Raw genomic sequence first — 18,436 nt, 5'->3', positions numbered from 1 at the left:
TTTTGCATAACAAAGAGCTTTATAAATATAATGTAACGCAGTGATAGGAGCCATTATATTAATATCATCAACAAAGTATAGCTGTCGATTGAATACTTAGAAAATATTATTATTAATCTTATCCATAAGTTAAGTTTTTCCCGATCATATTTACTACACTATTCGTACTAATATCTGTTTTCTATAATCAAATAAATCACGAGTTACAAACTATCTCACTATACAGATGATCCATTATTTGTTTGTATGTGCATGTTAGCATGTTAGATTTGGTAATCTCATATTTTATTGTACGATAACTGGAAACCGTCCAATGATGTACAAGAGCTACTTTGTTTGAAGATTTTTGCTAGAAGAGGAACAAAAAGAGACCTGAAATGAGGCACATCTCTACTCTTGTATAGACTTCTGACTGTCAATTTAAAATGTACTTAATCAGTTAAGTGAGTCAATTGTTAAATTCCATAAAGCAGGGTATGAAGTTAGGGACTTAATGACAAAAGATAGGAAGAAAAGCAACCTTATTTATCATCGTCCTTTATACAGTTTGTGCTTCCTTAATGGGAAATCTCAGAAGAAATAAATTATCACGTACTTTCAGCTGCAAATGCATTATAAGAGATACTATGAATTTAACTATCGTTAGATAATAGCCGCATTAGATGCCGGATGATGACTACTGATTGTGGATTGATTTCTTTGGTCAAAAGTTAATAATAATTACGTTTTATTCAAACGTTAAGCATTTGTAAAACCCATAGAAAGGCTGACTTGAGTGTTTCAAAAATAAAGTCAGATATAAATGTCTATATATATAAATATATATGTGTGTGTGTCTGTGTGTTTGAGGATAATTGTTTTTGCTAAGAATGATACAACACACATTGTTTCAATTACTTTCATGTGCCAATTACATAAACATCAACGTTTACCTTGTGTTTGGCGAATATTTTCTCTAACGATGATCATTCCTTTGGTAAGTATTTGTAACTGTAAGGAGAGGATCTAAATTAGATAATTTTAATATATTTTATAAAGTTACTAAACTGTTTACACTTTCATACAAAGAACAAGATAACAAACAATACCTGGATGAGGTACGAAGGGTGTATCAGGCCCAGTGAGATTATCAGGTCATATAGTTGTATTTGTTTGTTTGTTGCCAGGTATATGTAAGTTTTTGAGCTTACAGAGGACTAATTTATCTTTATAAAACCTGGGTTATTGAAAGTTAATTGATGCTAAGTACTGATACTTAGCTCCTTCATTAAACAGAAGTGATCACTCTAAAATTTTCCAATCGAAGGTTGGCACTGCAAATATATGTATGCCAAAGTATCTAAACTTCATATAATATAACACCTTTTCACATTTTCTCTGTTTTTAATTAAATATATTTCACCGAATTAAAGAGAACAAGAAGGAAATGGCTGAAAGATATGCAGAACTAGACTTTAGATTTCGATTAAAACATAGCATACTGAAATGCTGTTCAAATGTTATATCATTGATTAATAAACTTTTACATGTTCTAATGTAATTTGCATCGTTAATTAGCATAGTTAATTTGATTTTTAACACAAAAAATGTGTTTATGTAATTCTGTTTCCACCAAGCTTCAATTTCCTATGACGTTTAATATTACTGTTATTCAAGCAGTAATAAGCACTTAACTGAGTTTTGTATCTCTAAAGAACGACACTTTTTGTTAAATTACTTGCCCATAAAGACTGAAATATATTCAATTAAGAACGGGTATCACATTAACACTCACGTCTGTTAGTGCGTTAAATAAGAACGTGACCTCAAAAAACACAAATATCATCAGTACAAAAAAATCTAACAGCTACATGAGTCACGTGGCTTTCAGGCACCAAACAGGAAAAAATATATTATCATATTTTAAATTTAAGCCGCATTAATCAACTGTCTGACGTAACTGTACAGTCTTTGTTAAAGGTGAAAGAGACTGAAGAGTCGTTAAAGTGATAAGTAACCAGATATGAATAGCATGAAATAGTCGATGTTATTCTATGAATGCTTGCTCAGTGAAAACATTCGCTGTTTCCAGAGTCTAAGTGTAACATAATTCATCAGGCGTGTAATTTGCTCTATAAAAAGACACGTCTCAATAGACAAATCCTGACAATAACGTCGTTATTAAAACAACACTTACAACTTTGTGTTTGTTATTAAAGCTTAGAAACTGATTTGTCAATAGCTTATTCTAGTCGCTTATTACTAATTTTAATAAGAAACACCACAGTCCAGCTGTAATTCGATGTTTCAAAAATTCTGAGGAAGTCTTAATCTCTCATTACTAGAAGTCATAATAACAATAATAGTGACAGATAAAGGCAAGAGTAAAATATTTGCCTTTAACGACAGATATTCCTATTTTCTTGTTAAAGGAAGTTTAATATTTTTCACCGGCTTTCTTCCCTCTGCTCTATAACTTCAAAATTAAGAACAGTTACGCGTATATATCTTTGCATATAGGGTTTGCGGAAACAAATTAATTAAATCAAATAAGGAAACCTTACACAACACTAAATAAAATGTGATGACTGACGGATGTAAAAAGAACAATTGTGTCATATTCGTAACCTATGCTTGATTTTAAATGTTATGCGGTTATGCTATAAAACGTTCAGCTATTTTTTATATTATATTATGAATTATTTAAGCAATCTTCTTTTTGATTATATATTCAGTTTTAAAATTTAATTGGTTAGATACGAGTAACTTGTTAGGATTTTTATTTCTCTGGCCAAGTGTTTGTTTGTCAAAATAATATAAAGATATTCAGAAGTAATTTTTTGCGAGTAATTTGCCATTATGATTAATTTCGCTCATATTTAACAATAATATCAGGTGCTACAATGAAATTTAATAATGCCATATCAGTCTAAATACTGTGCTATATATATATATGTTTATGAACGTTGGTAATAACATATAGAACACGTTCAAAACAAAACAACGATTTGATCTATGTTTTACTGCAAAACTGCACAAAGAGCTATTTGTGTTGTTTCAGTCGCTGAAATTTTACTCCAAATTCTACAGTTACATCCTTTTTACAGTATTTTACTGTTAGGTTCCGCCAAAAGCTACTCGAGGGCTACTTACGCTGGCACCTTTCATTTTGGAGTGTTAGATTAAATGTAAAACAGCTAGTCAGCGTCGCCCAACGTTAGCTCTTGGGCTGCAGTAGTTAAACAACTCAAAAACTGCCCCAGAGTACAAAGTAATGTCTTGGGGCGAACAACAAAATTTCACAATCCCAGTGCAGCACACTAACTGCTAGCTCGCGCTCGGCCCTCAAGGAACGCAGAAACCTCCCTCCCTCCCCCAAAAAAAAAAACGAATGCGAAGAGCTTCTTGGCGCAAGGTCTTAATCTACACTTATTTTGTTAGATATTAATCATTTAATTTATTATTGACGGTCTACAGAATTTGATAGAAATTAATTTCCTATAGCTGTGGTATTTAAACTGTCCGTTTTCAAGAGTTTATTCTCTATCGTTTACTATCACCCAGCATTGCAGTCCACATAGATTCAAGAAACATTTAGGGAAACAATAATCATAAATAAATAAAAGCGTAAATTGTTTTTTATGATCCTGTTTTTGTAGGTATGTAGAAAAGGTTTAAGCAAAATTATTTACAAAGTATTAAAATTAACAAAATACTGTAACATGAATCTCTCGATAATATTGCGTGTTTCGAAAATAAAAAATATATTGTGGCAAGAGGATTGAATATCTCTTATTGCAATAAATTATTTATAAGCTATATAGTATAAGTGAATTTTAATTCGTATTACAACCAGAAATCAGAACGAGCTATCTTAACGTATCTAATTGGTAAAACGATAACCATGTTCTATTAAAAATGTTTATATAAGAATTAATTTTTGCCTAAGTACAATAAAATGGCAAATATAATTATTAAACAAAATGTTAAAATGTCACCTGAAGCTTCTTCAATCAAAGCTACCCAAAACTTATAATTAAGTTATCGATTGAAACCAGCAAGTAATATTTATGGCCAGTTAGTTAAGGTATTCGACTTATAATTCGAGAGTCGCTGGTTCGAATCTCCGTCACACTAAATACGCTCGTCCTATCAACCGTTGGGCCGTTATAACGTTGGTAAAAGAGTAGTCCAAGTGTTGGTCCTTAATTAGGGGCAGCTAGCGCAAATAGTCCTTGTGTATCTTTGCGCGAAAGTCAGAACAAACAAACAAGTAATACTTATCTGCCTATGCTGCAATACAACCTAATTTATCACGACAATAAAAATAACAAGATTGATAAATGACTTGTAAAACACCTATCTCTTTGCAAAGATAATCCTGTGTTTTCAAGCACAGAACTGGATTATTATGTTGTAAAAGTTACAAATTGAAACTTTTGAACAGCTGTTTAAGTTCTTTGAGTATCAAATGAAACACTTTTAAATTTATTTACTAATTATGATAAACATCAATTACAACTTTCAAATTACATTTGATAGAATATTAATTGAACATTTTAAATTATACAGACTTACGTATGATAAAGTATTAATTGAAACTTTTAAATTATATTGATCTAAGTATGATAAAGTATTGACTGAAGCTTTCAAATTATATTGATCTATGTATGATAAAGTATTAAATAAAATTTTCAAATGTATTACATAATGGTGTTAAAGTATCACTTAATCTTTAAATTATATTTATTTATCTTTATGAAAGTTTCAAGTGTGTTCCAGATTACTAAAGACATTATCTTATCTCTCACAGAGGTTTGAAGCTTTATTTTATTTATGATTATTATGTCTGATGATACATTGTTCGAATTGTGTGTATGTGTAGATACTTTCATTAATACACAATGTGTTAAACACATTGATAAAATAAACAGTACCCTTAGAAGAGATAAAGATTTCCATAACAATATATTTGTATTTTTATCTTATCTTAAACCATTACTACATGCTGAAAGTTTAGATTTTGCCATCTTAGTACTTATTGAAATGGCTAAATAAAGGTTTTTATATAATGTTTGTTTATGTTTGAATGCTAGAGCTACCAAATCGACAAATTGTGTGTCCTAACCACATGGATCGAAGCCTGAATGGTAGCGTTATAAGTCCTCAAGCCTTTCCCTGAGCCATAGGTGGGGATCATTTTTACGTAAATATATACGCAATACAGTTTATGATATCAGTAGATAAATGTATATGTATATATCTAGAAAATTACTTTTGTATATGATACTTCAGTTATTATTTATTGTTCACAATAATCTAACTTACAATAGCAAGTAAGATAAAAATTAGAAAAAAATGAAAATATTTCTCCCTTCAAAATGCGTTAGACATTTTTGTTAAAATACTCGAAATCTAATATAAAAAGTTTGAAACTCACGTGACTTTGATAAACGAGGACTAAGCGCGAGAACTCGTACAGACTTGTACATAAAATATTTTAAATGCAACGACAATAACATGATAAGGAAAACTTCCTACCTTATAATAATCGTAAATAAAGTGTCCTGCATTTGAGTTTTGAAGTTTCCTGTAACAAATAAAGATATTAATATATAACTATAAATGCACAAATTTATATAGATTCAAATATTCAAAGGTAGTAAATCGAAACAGTTGTTAACTAAACCTAATGCGTTTATTGTAATACTGCATCAAACCAAAGGAAGAGCTTTATAACTAAACAAGCATTATTGTTTGTAACATAAACGATTACAATTATCTGTTGTTCAGTTCATTAAAATAGGAATATTTGCTTCAAAAATACTTAAAAGAATCCTGACTCAGCATTGTTTACGTAGTATAGCATTACACAGATACTTCAATTTTATAAATGTATAATGAAGCCCTTCACATACGTGCTTTATTTTAATTATAATAACATGGCTAATCAATTTTTAAAGAGAATGAATCTTAGGAAGTGAGTAATAATTACAGTTGAGAGAAGATACAACATAATATATGGATTAATAGTGTTATGACAGTGGTCAGAAAGCTTGCATTATCTTATGTATGAAAGACACCTGACCAACGGCAGTGAGCACCTTTCTTGGTATTACATTCTCGCTTTAAGCAGGAAAGAAGCAAACAATTGCTCATGCAAATAAACAAGATATTTTAACACAGTAGAAAATACACGGTATTTTGTTTCATTCTTTATCGTATTTTAGCGAGACTTTATTTTTCACAAAACAATGTTAAAATAAAGGCATGCATGTATCGCTATAATGAGAGAATGATCTATTTTACTGACCATTCTTGAAACAAGTAGCGAACAAAATTACTTCAGTTATTGGTTTTGTTAGTTAAAAAAGACGAAAAATGTAAATATATATAGAAAAATTGAAGATAACTAACTAAAGAGTCATATCATGCTGAGTCAGCAGTCGGACTAATTCATCTTTAAAATTACTGCCTAATCTTCAAAAATTCATGTTTAAAACTACTACTACATTAGCAATTCATGTCTGAAACTACTGCCTAATCTTGAATTTCTCATAGTGCATTAGTAATTAAGTTCGAAACTACTATCTACTACTATCTACTTAATATTCAACTGGTCACAGTCCATTAGTTAATAATTAATGTCTGAAACTACTACCTAATCTTTAGTTAGTGATAGTCCTTTAATAATTCATGTCTAAAACTACTTCCTAATCTTCAATTTGTCATAGTCCTTTAATAATTCATGTCTAAACCTACTTCCTAATCTTCAATTTGTCATAGTCCATTAATAATTCAGTTTGAAACTACTACCTATCTAATTGTCAACCGATCACTGTCTATCAGTTAATAATCCATATCTGAAACTAGTACCTGTTCGTATGTTGGAATATCAGGCTAATAATTCATATCATAAACTCTCTAATCTTGTACTGGTCAAACGCAACTAGTGATTAATGTTTCACACTACTGCATAATCTTGTGTTGTTTATATCCAACTGATATTTCACGTCAGAAACTAATGATTAATTTTACTTTGGCCATATGTAACTACCGCTACCTCATATTGCATTTCTCATATCCAACTCATACTTCATGCCAGAATTTACTGTTTAATATTACGTTGGTAACAATTAGCTAACACTTCCTCCCTGAGTAGATGGTTATGGTTACAAAATATTTTGTCTGAAAAAACGGGAAAGTTCGATTAAAAACTTACTAGACATTAACTGGATTTGAGTGTAAAAGGAAAGCGAAACAAACTAACCGAATTATTTCGTGTAGTTTAGCAAGTTCTCCAACTTCTAGAACAGGTTGTTGTCTTTGAAACAAACCTACAAGAGTCTTCTGAAGGCTAGTATAAATACAAAACAAATATCGGTTAAACATTATATACATACAGATATAGAAGAAGACAAAAACTGTTGCACTGAAAGACCACATAAGTCGAAATAACATTCTTTTTTGTTTTCATTATCTTACAGGACTAGAGATGATCAAGCATAATGGAAAATACTAATTAGCTAACTTATTTTGAGTGGATGTTTTGTTATATTAACTGCTACAGATTGCATTGTTTTGGAACAGATTTATAATATATATATATGCCAATATGTATTATGTATATAATATACAAAATTATTAACTTCTGGGTAACTTGTTATACAGATTGGGAATGATTTTCGTTTTGTTCTGATTCATATAGTTGATTTATCATAAAAAATTATTAAATATTATTCATTATGTGTCTTTTTTAACAATACTGCCAAGTACGCAAACATTCAGAATAATAATTGAACATAAACTATTGAATTACGAACGAATACGTTTTAATTTATAGCTTGTTTTGAATTCAGCACAAAGCTACACAAAGGGTTATGTGTGCTCTACCCACCACGGGTATCGAAACCCGGTTTTTTAACGGTGTGATTTCGTAGACATATTGCTGTATCGCTAGGAAGGCTAAGTTTATAGAAACAAGGTTCAAAGTTTTAATTATAGTACGTTTAGAACCTTAGCAAAATATAAAAACAAGCTTAGTAACAGAAGAAAGAAAGAACGTAAACAACGTAAACTCTAGGAAGGAAACAAAATTCAGAAACCTAGATATACTAACAAGTTGTTATACCATACCATGACTATATAACCAAAAACATCATAAACATCTGGAAACAAAAAAAAAAAAAAGCAAGAAAATACAATCAAAAACCGAGCACTAAAACCACATGTTATATAATGAGGATTTTTCTAACAACCTCAACGACGGAAGCATATACAAATATCAATGTAATCGAAGCGATAGCATTTATATAGTTAAACACGACGCAGGGAAAGTATTATGATCAAATAATAAAACAATCCCCATATTACATGTAAAAACACAGCACACCAAATCAACGTCCAATCAATATTAGCAGCTTTGAAATCGTATATAATGAAAACAGCATTAACAGATGAAAAACAGAAGAAGCGTTAATTATTCATAAACTAAAACCTAATTTGTATCGTAATATAGGTGTAAATACTGTATGTTTTGTTTTATTTTTAAGTGAAACAAAATATCAGCGTAATATTAAATAAATAGACGAAAAGTGCCTTACGACGGCTGCACGATGGTTGGAACGTTGTAGTAAAGATAAACAAAAAATATAATTCTACTCAAAAGCTGTACCTCTGATTTTTTTAGTTAAAGCATGCAGTGGATTTCCTCTCTTCGCAACAAAGTTCAAACTTGCTGACAAACGAGACAATATCCGGGACAAAAACAGATAACACAAGTGAACTGAACTGATTTAGATGTGTCACTGAGTTTAGAGACTTACAACGCTAGTTTCAGGGTTTGATTCCTTTTAACTTGTGAACAGGACGCAGGTATCCCACAGTGTAGCTTAGCGCTAAGAACGGCCAAAGAGCCAATTGTCTTTATTATCTCATAGCTACTATAGGATGAGAATTTATTAAAATTGTTTAATTACTAGACATACAACAAATTGTGGAATTAAATACTTGTCAGGAAATTGTCAGGAAACAATTGTACAGCCTTTATTATTTGATATTAAACATATTCTTAGTATTGGTTAAGGATAATTTATGGCACTTATATTTTAAATTTCATGGAACATTGTAGCTATTTAAAGGAAACGATTCTATATTCACCAATTAACACACTTGTTATCTTTTCGTTTTTGTTTGTTATTAACCACAAAGCTACAGAAATGTTTATCTGTACTCTGCCTACCACGGGTATCAAAACCAGGTTTCTAGCAGTTCAAGTCCGCAGACATACAGCTGTGTCACTTGGGGGTAGGGAATTAGTCTAAAGATTAAAACTAATTTTGTTAACGTAGAAGAATTTGTTTGTTTTAATTTCGCACAAAGCTACTGAGGGGTATCTGTGCTAGCCGTCCCTAATTTAGTAGTGTAAGACTAGAGAGAAGGCAGCTAGTCATCACCACCCACCGCCAACTCTTGAGCTACTCTTTCACGAACGAATAGTGGGAGATACCGTCACATTATAACGCTCCCACGACTGAAAGGGCGATCATGTTTGGTACGACCGGGATTCAAACCCGCGAACCTTAAGTTACGAGTCCAGTGCCTTAACCACCTGGCCATGCCAAGCCCTTTGCATTGTGACTTGATATATTATTTATGACTGGCTGAACGTCGCGAGATATTATTGGGATTATGGTTGAAAATGTCTTTATCAGTGTAGGATACCCAACCTACAAAAGAATTCAGAATTATTTGTAAAATTATAAACGTAAGAAGGTATATTTAATTAGCTATACTGATTGTCAGTATTGATTTATGTGCATAGCTTGCTGTAATCAAAAGTTAATATTGATTGCAAATGCAGATATTTTGTGAAACCATTATTTCTTTACGTTAAATATTCACTTTGTGTGTTAAATTCAGAGATATTATTAAAGTTGTACTACAATATAAATCCATTTAGTAAGGACTGGAAATTATCTGATGGTTTGGACATACGATTAACACCCTTTGCAGGTAGCGTGTTTGAACACCATTATCGAACTTGCTCACCCTTTCAGCCAAGAGTAGCCATGAGTTAGCAGTGGGTGGTGTCAATTAACTGACTTCCCTCTAGCTTATGGACGGCTAGTGTAAATAGACCTCGAGTTGCTGCTTTGCACAAAATTCAAAGAAAAACAAACCGATAATTTAGTAAGAAGACCTTATAATCTGAATATAGTTCGTAAGTGATACGTACCAATTTAGGGCACAAATCGCAGTTCATGCATTTATGTTTACCAACATAAAGTATGCTTTGTGACAAACAAGTTTGTTTTGTTTACTAGACATTAAAGAATTCACTTTAGCCTAACTAGTGACGAATAGATTTTATGTCATTGAACTTTGACCTTCACGTTCTGCAAAACAAGTGTGACTCGCTCAATTTATAAAATGCTTCGATTTTACGCTTCAGTGTAAAAAGTGTACGGTTAAACCTTTAATATAAATTGGTTCCACTTACGAAACGACACACTAAGTTCTTACAATTTAAACGTCATCAGTGAAGTTGTTATAAGATATATGGAAACTACCGACGTTTATTTCACTAACAGAAATATGACAAGATCATCACATGATATATTATCATTCACCCTCATTTCTAAAACAACGAACAAAATCTCCAGCTCAAGCTAATACAAATATCAAGAACAACTAAATTTATAACCACACCATACATCAGGTGTTAAACCTAACATGAAAGGAAAGTTCGAGTCTATTTCCCCAGGAGTATAACCGTAACGTGAAAAAAAAAAGTTTACTTGTGAACGAATATAAACCCGAACTTTCAAAATCTAAACTAGCTACCTTCAATACTTATCACCTACATACAATGTCGCCGTGTTTCTACTAAAACACACCCCACAGCTGACATTCTTAACAGCATTGTTTTAGTCATTTAATCTAATTTCCCCTCTATTTTTTTCCCTATATTCTTGTGTACAAGCCCGTGTTATAATCCTTTAATATTATTTTAACGTGCTTTAAGTAGAAGTCGTAGTACGTAAACATAAAAATAAATTGCACTTATACGTTGGTATAATGTTTATTACACCTGATTTAACACTACTTTATTTACGGGATATTGATGAATTAAAATAATTTACAATAATAGTACATCAACCAAACTATATTGGTCTTATTCGTTGTAGCAGACACGTTTCGCTCAGTCCACAGCTTTTCGTACCAGCTGGGATAGTTCACACATAAGTAAAATCGCACATTCAAATACAACTGGTATCACACGTACTGGAACGTTGATATAACAAAACTTTAAGTTTTAGGGAGTGAATCACGATTTTGGATCGGTTGTGCAAAATTATAGTTAACCGTTTATAGTAAACTTAATAGATGAACAAAACGGAAAGCGCTACATTAATCAAAGTACTTAAGCAAAAAAAGTTAGCACTTTGATAACCAACTAGACATATTTTTTTAACATTTATTGATGTACAGACCAACGACGATGATACTGATAAGTACTAAATCAGTCAGAGACCTGAACACAACAACAGATATACTGTACATCCAGATTACCATCATATCAGTTGCGTATGAAATATACACATTCATCTTACAATACAAAACAATAAAGCTGTAGAGTTCACTGGCTTTTGTAGGTTAAGATACAAAACAATCAATAGAGCTTTGTCATAATTTTGTGCAAATTGTAGTAAACTTGTATTAAACTAATATTTGTTGAGAGCATGTATTTAGTTCATTTCATGCTATAAATGTTCAAAAAATGTTGCTTCTGTTAACCATAGTTTAGCTGTTTACTAGAAAAAAATAAGTTAACAAAGAGATTAATCATTTAGCGACACCAGTAATAACTACACACGATGACTATCTAATCAATAAAGAGTGAAGGTCTCGTACACTGAATCCGTAACACTTCCGTTGTCCAAGCTTATGATAAAAACAAATCTAATTTACATATAATGTTCGGTAGTTCAAAATGGTGGATTTGAAACATTCTTTAGTCTTCCGAAGTGAAGAGCCTTTTGATAGAAATTATGTGTGTTTGTTTATTTAAACTTCGTGCAGCGCTACGCGAGGACTATTTCCGTTAGTTGTCCCTAATTTAGCAGTTAGTTACTCTTTTTACCAACGAATCGTGGGATTGACGGTCACTCATGACGCCCCTACAGCTGAAAGGGCGAGCATGTTTCATGGGTCGGGGATTCGAAATCGCAATCTGAAGTAATTAGTCTGAAAAGGTCTACCACATCCACCTGGCCATACTAGGCCTTTTCAGACTAATCACTTCACAAAGGATCTCGTGTAATTTGTTATTAAAATGTTTTTGATTTGTGCAATAAAATGACGATATTCCGAAGATATTGTTGCAGTGGACTGTTCGAGTTCTACAGGAACAAAATCATGTTTTCTAGATAGTGTTCGTTCTTAAGATGGAGAATATAATACATACTCATCTTGTAAAAAAAAATAATTTTGTTTATTCATTTAAGTATGATTAAAAGTCCTTTTTCAAGACCATAGAACTTAAGACGAGTGGCTTGAATGTACATTTCATTTTCTTTTTAATGAAAAGGTTTTGATTTCTGGTATTAGCCTTACATTACACATCACCAGTTAGCCTAATATATATTGTTTTATGATTATATCATATTTTAAATCAACACTAAGCTTTCTAGTTTGTTTGTTTTGTTTCTGAATTTTGCGCAACGCTACACGGGGGCTATCTGCACTAGCCGTCCCTAATTTAACAGTGTAAGACCAGAGGGAAGGCAGCTAGCCATCATCGCCCACTGCCAACTCTTGGGCTACTCTTTTGCAACGATTGACTTTGACATTATAATGCCCCCACGGCTGAAAAGGCAAGCATGTTTGGTACGACGGGGATTCAAACCCGCGACCCTCAGATTGCGAGTCGAACGCCTTAACCCACCTGGCCATGCCGGGCCATCTTTCTATTTCAAAATACGGAATTACGGTAATGATAATTTTACCAAACTTTAATTTTGTTTTATCGAAAAGGAGTTGTCAGGTGTACCTCACATTTATGGTTTTACTGATACAAAACTTGTGATCAATGAAAACAGCAATTTCGTGAATTTACGAAATTAATATCATATTGTAACCACAGAAATGAATTCCGGTATTTTATTCTAGCAATAAAATGATTTGATGTTTAACATTTGTTAAATAACATGAAGGCAGATTTCTGCCCCCCCCCGCTAGTACAGCGGTATGTCTCCAGATTTACAACGCCAAAATCAGGGGTTCGATTTCCCTCGGTGGGCTGAGCAGATAGCCCGATGTGGCTTTACTATAAGAAAAACACACACACACGCAGATTTCTGACCTAGTTAAAAGTACTTTAGTTTCGACTACGTGAGTCGCTTCCTCAAATATTTGTAATTTTATAATACTAAAATGCGAACTGTTGGAAACATAACATTGTTCAGTTTAAGAGTTATTATTTAGTGATTTAATGATTCTTTACTTTTCATAACGTGAGTGTTAAAAGTTAATTATTTTAAAAGCGATAGTTATGACAAGTTTTGTTATGTAATCATGTACAAGTGAAACGTTCTATATACAGTTTGATTGTTGTATTAGGCTCTAATATTGTTCACGTCATCTTATTCGAAGCTTTTAAGTCATTTTTCTTGTCTTGTTCTGTATTTTTCTGTCGCGTGTATATAAATAGTAGGTTAGTAAAAGTGAAAAAAGTGAAGTTAGACTGTGTAATGAAGTATTTTAAAAGAAAGATTCTATCTTTGTATTGTAATAACAAAGATAGAGAAGAGTAATTCGCCTTGTCGATTTTGTTCTAACGTAAATGAACCAGTCTCCGAGAATTTTTAAAATAAAACAATTATTTAAGCTTTGAATACAATTCTGATAACTCAGGAGGTAACGTAAATGAATTTATCACTGACTGTATTTTGATAACAAGAGAGAAGAATAGTCCGTTTTGTCAGTTGGGTTCTAAAGCAGTTAAACCAGACTATTTGAAGTATTGATGCAAATGAGGAGTATTTACGGCTCTAGATTCAACTGTGATAATATATAGTGTAAATAATTTTATTTCGTACACAGTTCTGACTTGTTTTGAATATACTATTTTAAAACAAGTGGATTGCCTACCGATCGTTTATTGTTAAAATGTATCGCCAACAAGTTACAGACATCTTCTGTAAAGAATCCCAGTATTACAAAACCTGACACGAACGTAGGTTAAAAGCAACAGTTACAAAAATGTCGTTTCTTGTAATTTTCACTTTTAAATTACCAGCACAATCTGCCTTAAAAAGAATGAAAAACATAGATGTTTATCATTCAAAAATTAACGCTAAACCAATTTGCAACATGCATAAAAGTAACTTAGAATATATATGTATAATACCTGCGATGAATAACATACATTTGAAGCAACATGTCCAATATTTCTGATAGTTGCTATGAACTTTAAACTATGAGTGACTCGAGACTACCGATTAACCATTATGCTTTGATTCTCAATTCGTGACGTGAATTAGTACTGCTTATGTTTAAAGTTATGTTAGCAGTCTAATTATTTATATCAGAAAAGGTCCACTAAGAGTATTACAAAATTTAGCAAGGTTTAAATGTGTGATATGGATTCTTAGCATAAAAAAGTTTTACTCACCATATATTTCATTTTACTCTCATTTCAGAGTGAATCAAAGTGCTCTACATTTTTGTTAAAACACAGAAATTGTGACTTGCATAAGACGCTATCTTTTTCACACATAGTGAAAGAAATCAAAAAATTGTAAGTTTTGCTTTTTATTTTGCCTAGTAAGTTCTATCTATATCATAGAAAAAGGTTTGAAACATTCCATTTCACAATTTTTTCATTTCGAAACCTTAATATTATCGACATTAATAAAGTGTTTATTATAGGGCATGTAGAGTTCAGAAACAATTGGGTAAACCGGTTGTAAAAAGACGTCACAATAAAAATGACTCTTTTGAAGACTATATGGATCATAAAAAATTGAATACAAGTTAAAAGAGCTGTATTGCTTGTTTTAGTTTGTAAATACAGCACCAATTTTTTAAAAAAGAAGATAATTGTTTTTGTTTGTTTGTTTTTTGAATATCGCGCAAAGCTACTCGAGAGCTATCTGCACTAGCCGTCCCTAATTTATCAGTGTAAGACTAGAGAGAAGGCAGCTAGTTATCATCACCCACCGCCAACTCTTGGGCTACTCTTTTACCAACGAATAGTGGGAGTGGTCGTCATATTACAACGCCCCACGGCTGAAAGGACGAACATGATTGGTGCGACCCGGATTCGAACCCACGACCCTCGGATTACAAGTCGAACGCCTTAACACGCTTGGCCATGCCGGGCCCAAAGGAGATAATATGCAGAGTTTGAATGTTTCATGCAAAATTAACATAAAACAGTATTTCTTGGTTTTTGCAAATTGTAAGTTTAATAGATTAAAAACAAACAGTCATATGAAGTACATTATACAGGTAGTTAATAAAATATACAATTTAACTCTTACGAAACAAATGCTTGATAAGAAATTATAACTTAGAAAGTCCCCATAAGTATGACGTAGAACTGATGTTCCTTGTGAATTTCATGTGATCGAGAGCAAAACAAAGTTGATTATTATGTAACCACAAGTTAGAATATGTCGATATTGCTCGATACTAATTTCTGTGGTGTTCTCTGATGTAATTATTTTGAGCTATCCACCCTCTGGTGACACTCGTTTGAACTACTCGCCTTCTTCGTGGCACCCGTGGAACTATCTACCACTAGTAATTGTTTATGGAACAATGACGCTGCATATCACGCGAACTCCCGTCCTAAAAAAAATACCTTAACTTTTCCATATTCCATTTGTATACAAAGCATCCAAGATATTAGAGATATCTTTAGGGCTTACTGAGCTGTAAAATGCAATTACTTCACTGCTTTAGATTCCAGATTAGAAAGACACTTACACTATATCAACGCATCACAGCGTCATCATAACCAAAGAATTAATCCAAATATCTCTTCTACGACTTTGTGTTGTTTTTCCGGAATTTCTTGCTTAGTTTTCAAAATACAGCGCGACACAAGATCTTAGATAGTAATCATCAGTTGTTAGTAAACTCAAAATAGTTTATGTAATTTAGAATTACATATTTCTGTGAAAAGTGTTTGATTTTGTCGTACCATCCTCTCGATATCTACGTAGTGATTGACCGATAGTGAATAGACTTGTACCTCATTTAGTATTTTATCAGTAAAATAGCATTTGACCTATTTTAATATATTATTTTAAGTTGTGTAATTGCAAAGTATTAGAAGTTGTAACTGTAAGAAAGAAAAAAAGTTTTTTATAAAAATTATTACGTACTGAAGCAACATCATTGTTTGTGTTTCGTTTTGTACACTCGATAAGACAGTAATGATATAAGAGTTCTTATACTAAATACAACAGTCTAAGGTATTTGTTTCTGTACTTTTTTAGGAGTTAGAAAATAAAATGAAGTTGCTATTGAATTTTAGATTTATTCATATGCCCTCCCCCCAGTGGCTCAGCGGTATGTCTACGGACTTACAACGCTAAAAACCGGGTTTCGATATCCGTGATGGGCAGAGCACAGATCGCCCATTGTGCAGCTTTGTGCTTAATTCAAAACAACAACAACAATTTATTCATATTATCAAACGAAGAACTAAGCCTAACGGGTTCCACACTTCGCTTGCAAGTGTGAAGATAATCTAATAAAAAATAATGGAAAGAAAAATTACATAATTTCAAACAACAGAAGGTCTCTGCCCGTTATTCTGTACGCAAGTTTTAGTGTATGAAATTATCAGGAGTGATTCATAAAATTATCTTTAGATATTACAGCAGATTAATTTGAGAGTTAACTTGACTTTGGGTGAATATCAGAATCAAAAACAGAAATTTGACGAATATCAACTAATTATCTGGTACTGGTGATAAAAAATATTAAGTAACGTGAGTGACGTTTTTACCATGTTATGAAATTATTCAGTTATGCATTTTACAAATTTAAATCTTTAAACACGTATTGAAAAAAAATATATCTCACCAATCCCAATCGACTCTTCTTCCAGAAATAGTTCGCTGCCACTGAGGTCGCTGACTACCGTAAAACTGATCAATAGATAGTATCTCTCCATTCTCGGGGACATCCGCTAACACGATGCCGCTGTGTCGAAAATAATTGGGAACTACTATGGAGCCTACTGTCTGAACGGAATGAAGGCTAATGGCACTCATGGTCTTCTTAAAAGGTCGAGAACTTCGCCAGTTGGACCCTTGCATGACGTTTCGATCTGATGCACTACAGTTTGATATGTAACTGAAGAATGGATGAATGATATCCGTAAGACCGCACAAAATATTATTTATATCACATCGCAGGTGTTTGGAGCGTGGAGCACCATGGTCACCATAGCAACTGAACAGACGAACACACCAGCTTAGCGATAGCACGTGTTATCTGCTATTCATCCTACGGTTAAACAACGTGAAACTTGCTGCAGAAAGGTGGAGCTCGCACATGTAAAAAAATAAAAAAATTGCGCAAATTAGACGGGAAGTTGAATCGTAATAGCTTTGGTGTTTGTTTTGTTTTTATCTTGTCTTCCCTGTTATTTCTGGATTTATATTTTCAATTACACGAAAATTGATAGCAATGTCAAAAAGACAACTCTCTGTTCTGCAATCCGAGAATTTGCTAATTTCTTGGAAGACTGCTGTTTATTTAAACACCAGCTTTCTTCATTTCCTCCTTATTCGTTTTTTTAAGTAATTACCTTTAGTTTTTCCAGTTATTGTTGGTTATTAACCGTTTAATGAAGACCTTGTTCTTGTCGTTTTTCTTACGTTTAATCAGAACCTGAGATGTAAAAATCTCGTTCTCATCGAAAATGTCCGACACTTAGTTAGACAAAATATAAACATTATAAACAATTTTACGGCTAAATTGTGAGTCATATGAACTTACTCGTAAAATTTTGTTTCAGAATTTAGCGCCATGCTGCATGAAAGGTTATCTGGGATATGTCCCTAACTTTAAACAGCAGCTACGGACATCTATCTTCAAACCAGTTAATGGGATTTGAGAATCATTTTTATAAGACGCCCAAGGCCCCAAAGTGCGGAATACATATTTATTGCGGAAACGAGATGGAACCACGAATTTTCGGATTCAGAGTCTGGATATACTAACCAAGCCGCGCTAAGTACAGTAAAATAGTTTGACATTAAACGTACTTAAATATTTTAATTCAATGTATGTTCACAATAGAAAAAAAAACACTTATACCATAAAAACAATAATTTTAACGGCTTCCTGTAGTTGCGATATTTGTAAGAATTGCACCAGGTTTACTGAAAAGTGTAAAAAGATTATGTTAAATATGACATGTATGTAATAT

General features: G+C 32.3%; 1 protein-coding gene across 2 annotated transcripts in view; it reads right to left on the bottom strand.

Moving 5' to 3' along the window:
- LOC143244954 (proline-rich protein 5-like) overlaps nt 1–18,168 on the bottom strand; it is a 28,507-nt gene extending 10,339 nt beyond the window's left edge. Inside the window, exons 1-4 of one of the 2 annotated variants that reach the window (XM_076490571.1) lie at nt 17,083–18,168; nt 7,250–7,336; nt 5,521–5,569; nt 933–990 (exon numbers count right to left, since the gene is read on the bottom strand). In XM_076490571.1, coding sequence (XP_076346686.1) covers nt 933–990; nt 5,521–5,569; nt 7,250–7,336; nt 17,083–17,318 — 430 coding nt within the window. In that variant the 5' untranslated portion in view covers nt 17,319–18,168. The remainder of the gene's footprint in view (nt 1–932; nt 991–5,520; nt 5,570–7,249; nt 7,337–17,082) is intronic. The other variant, XM_076490563.1, reaches the window with a different exon arrangement.
- Nucleotides 18,169–18,436: the final 268 nt, after the last annotated feature.

Source organism: Tachypleus tridentatus, chromosome 1, assembly GCF_004210375.1.
Source record: "Tachypleus tridentatus isolate NWPU-2018 chromosome 1, ASM421037v1, whole genome shotgun sequence".
In the NCBI taxonomy this organism is placed as follows: domain Eukaryota; kingdom Metazoa; phylum Arthropoda; class Merostomata; order Xiphosura; family Limulidae; genus Tachypleus; species Tachypleus tridentatus.
Note: the sequence above shows the minus strand (reverse complement) of the source record. Positions and strands in the feature narration are given on the sequence as shown.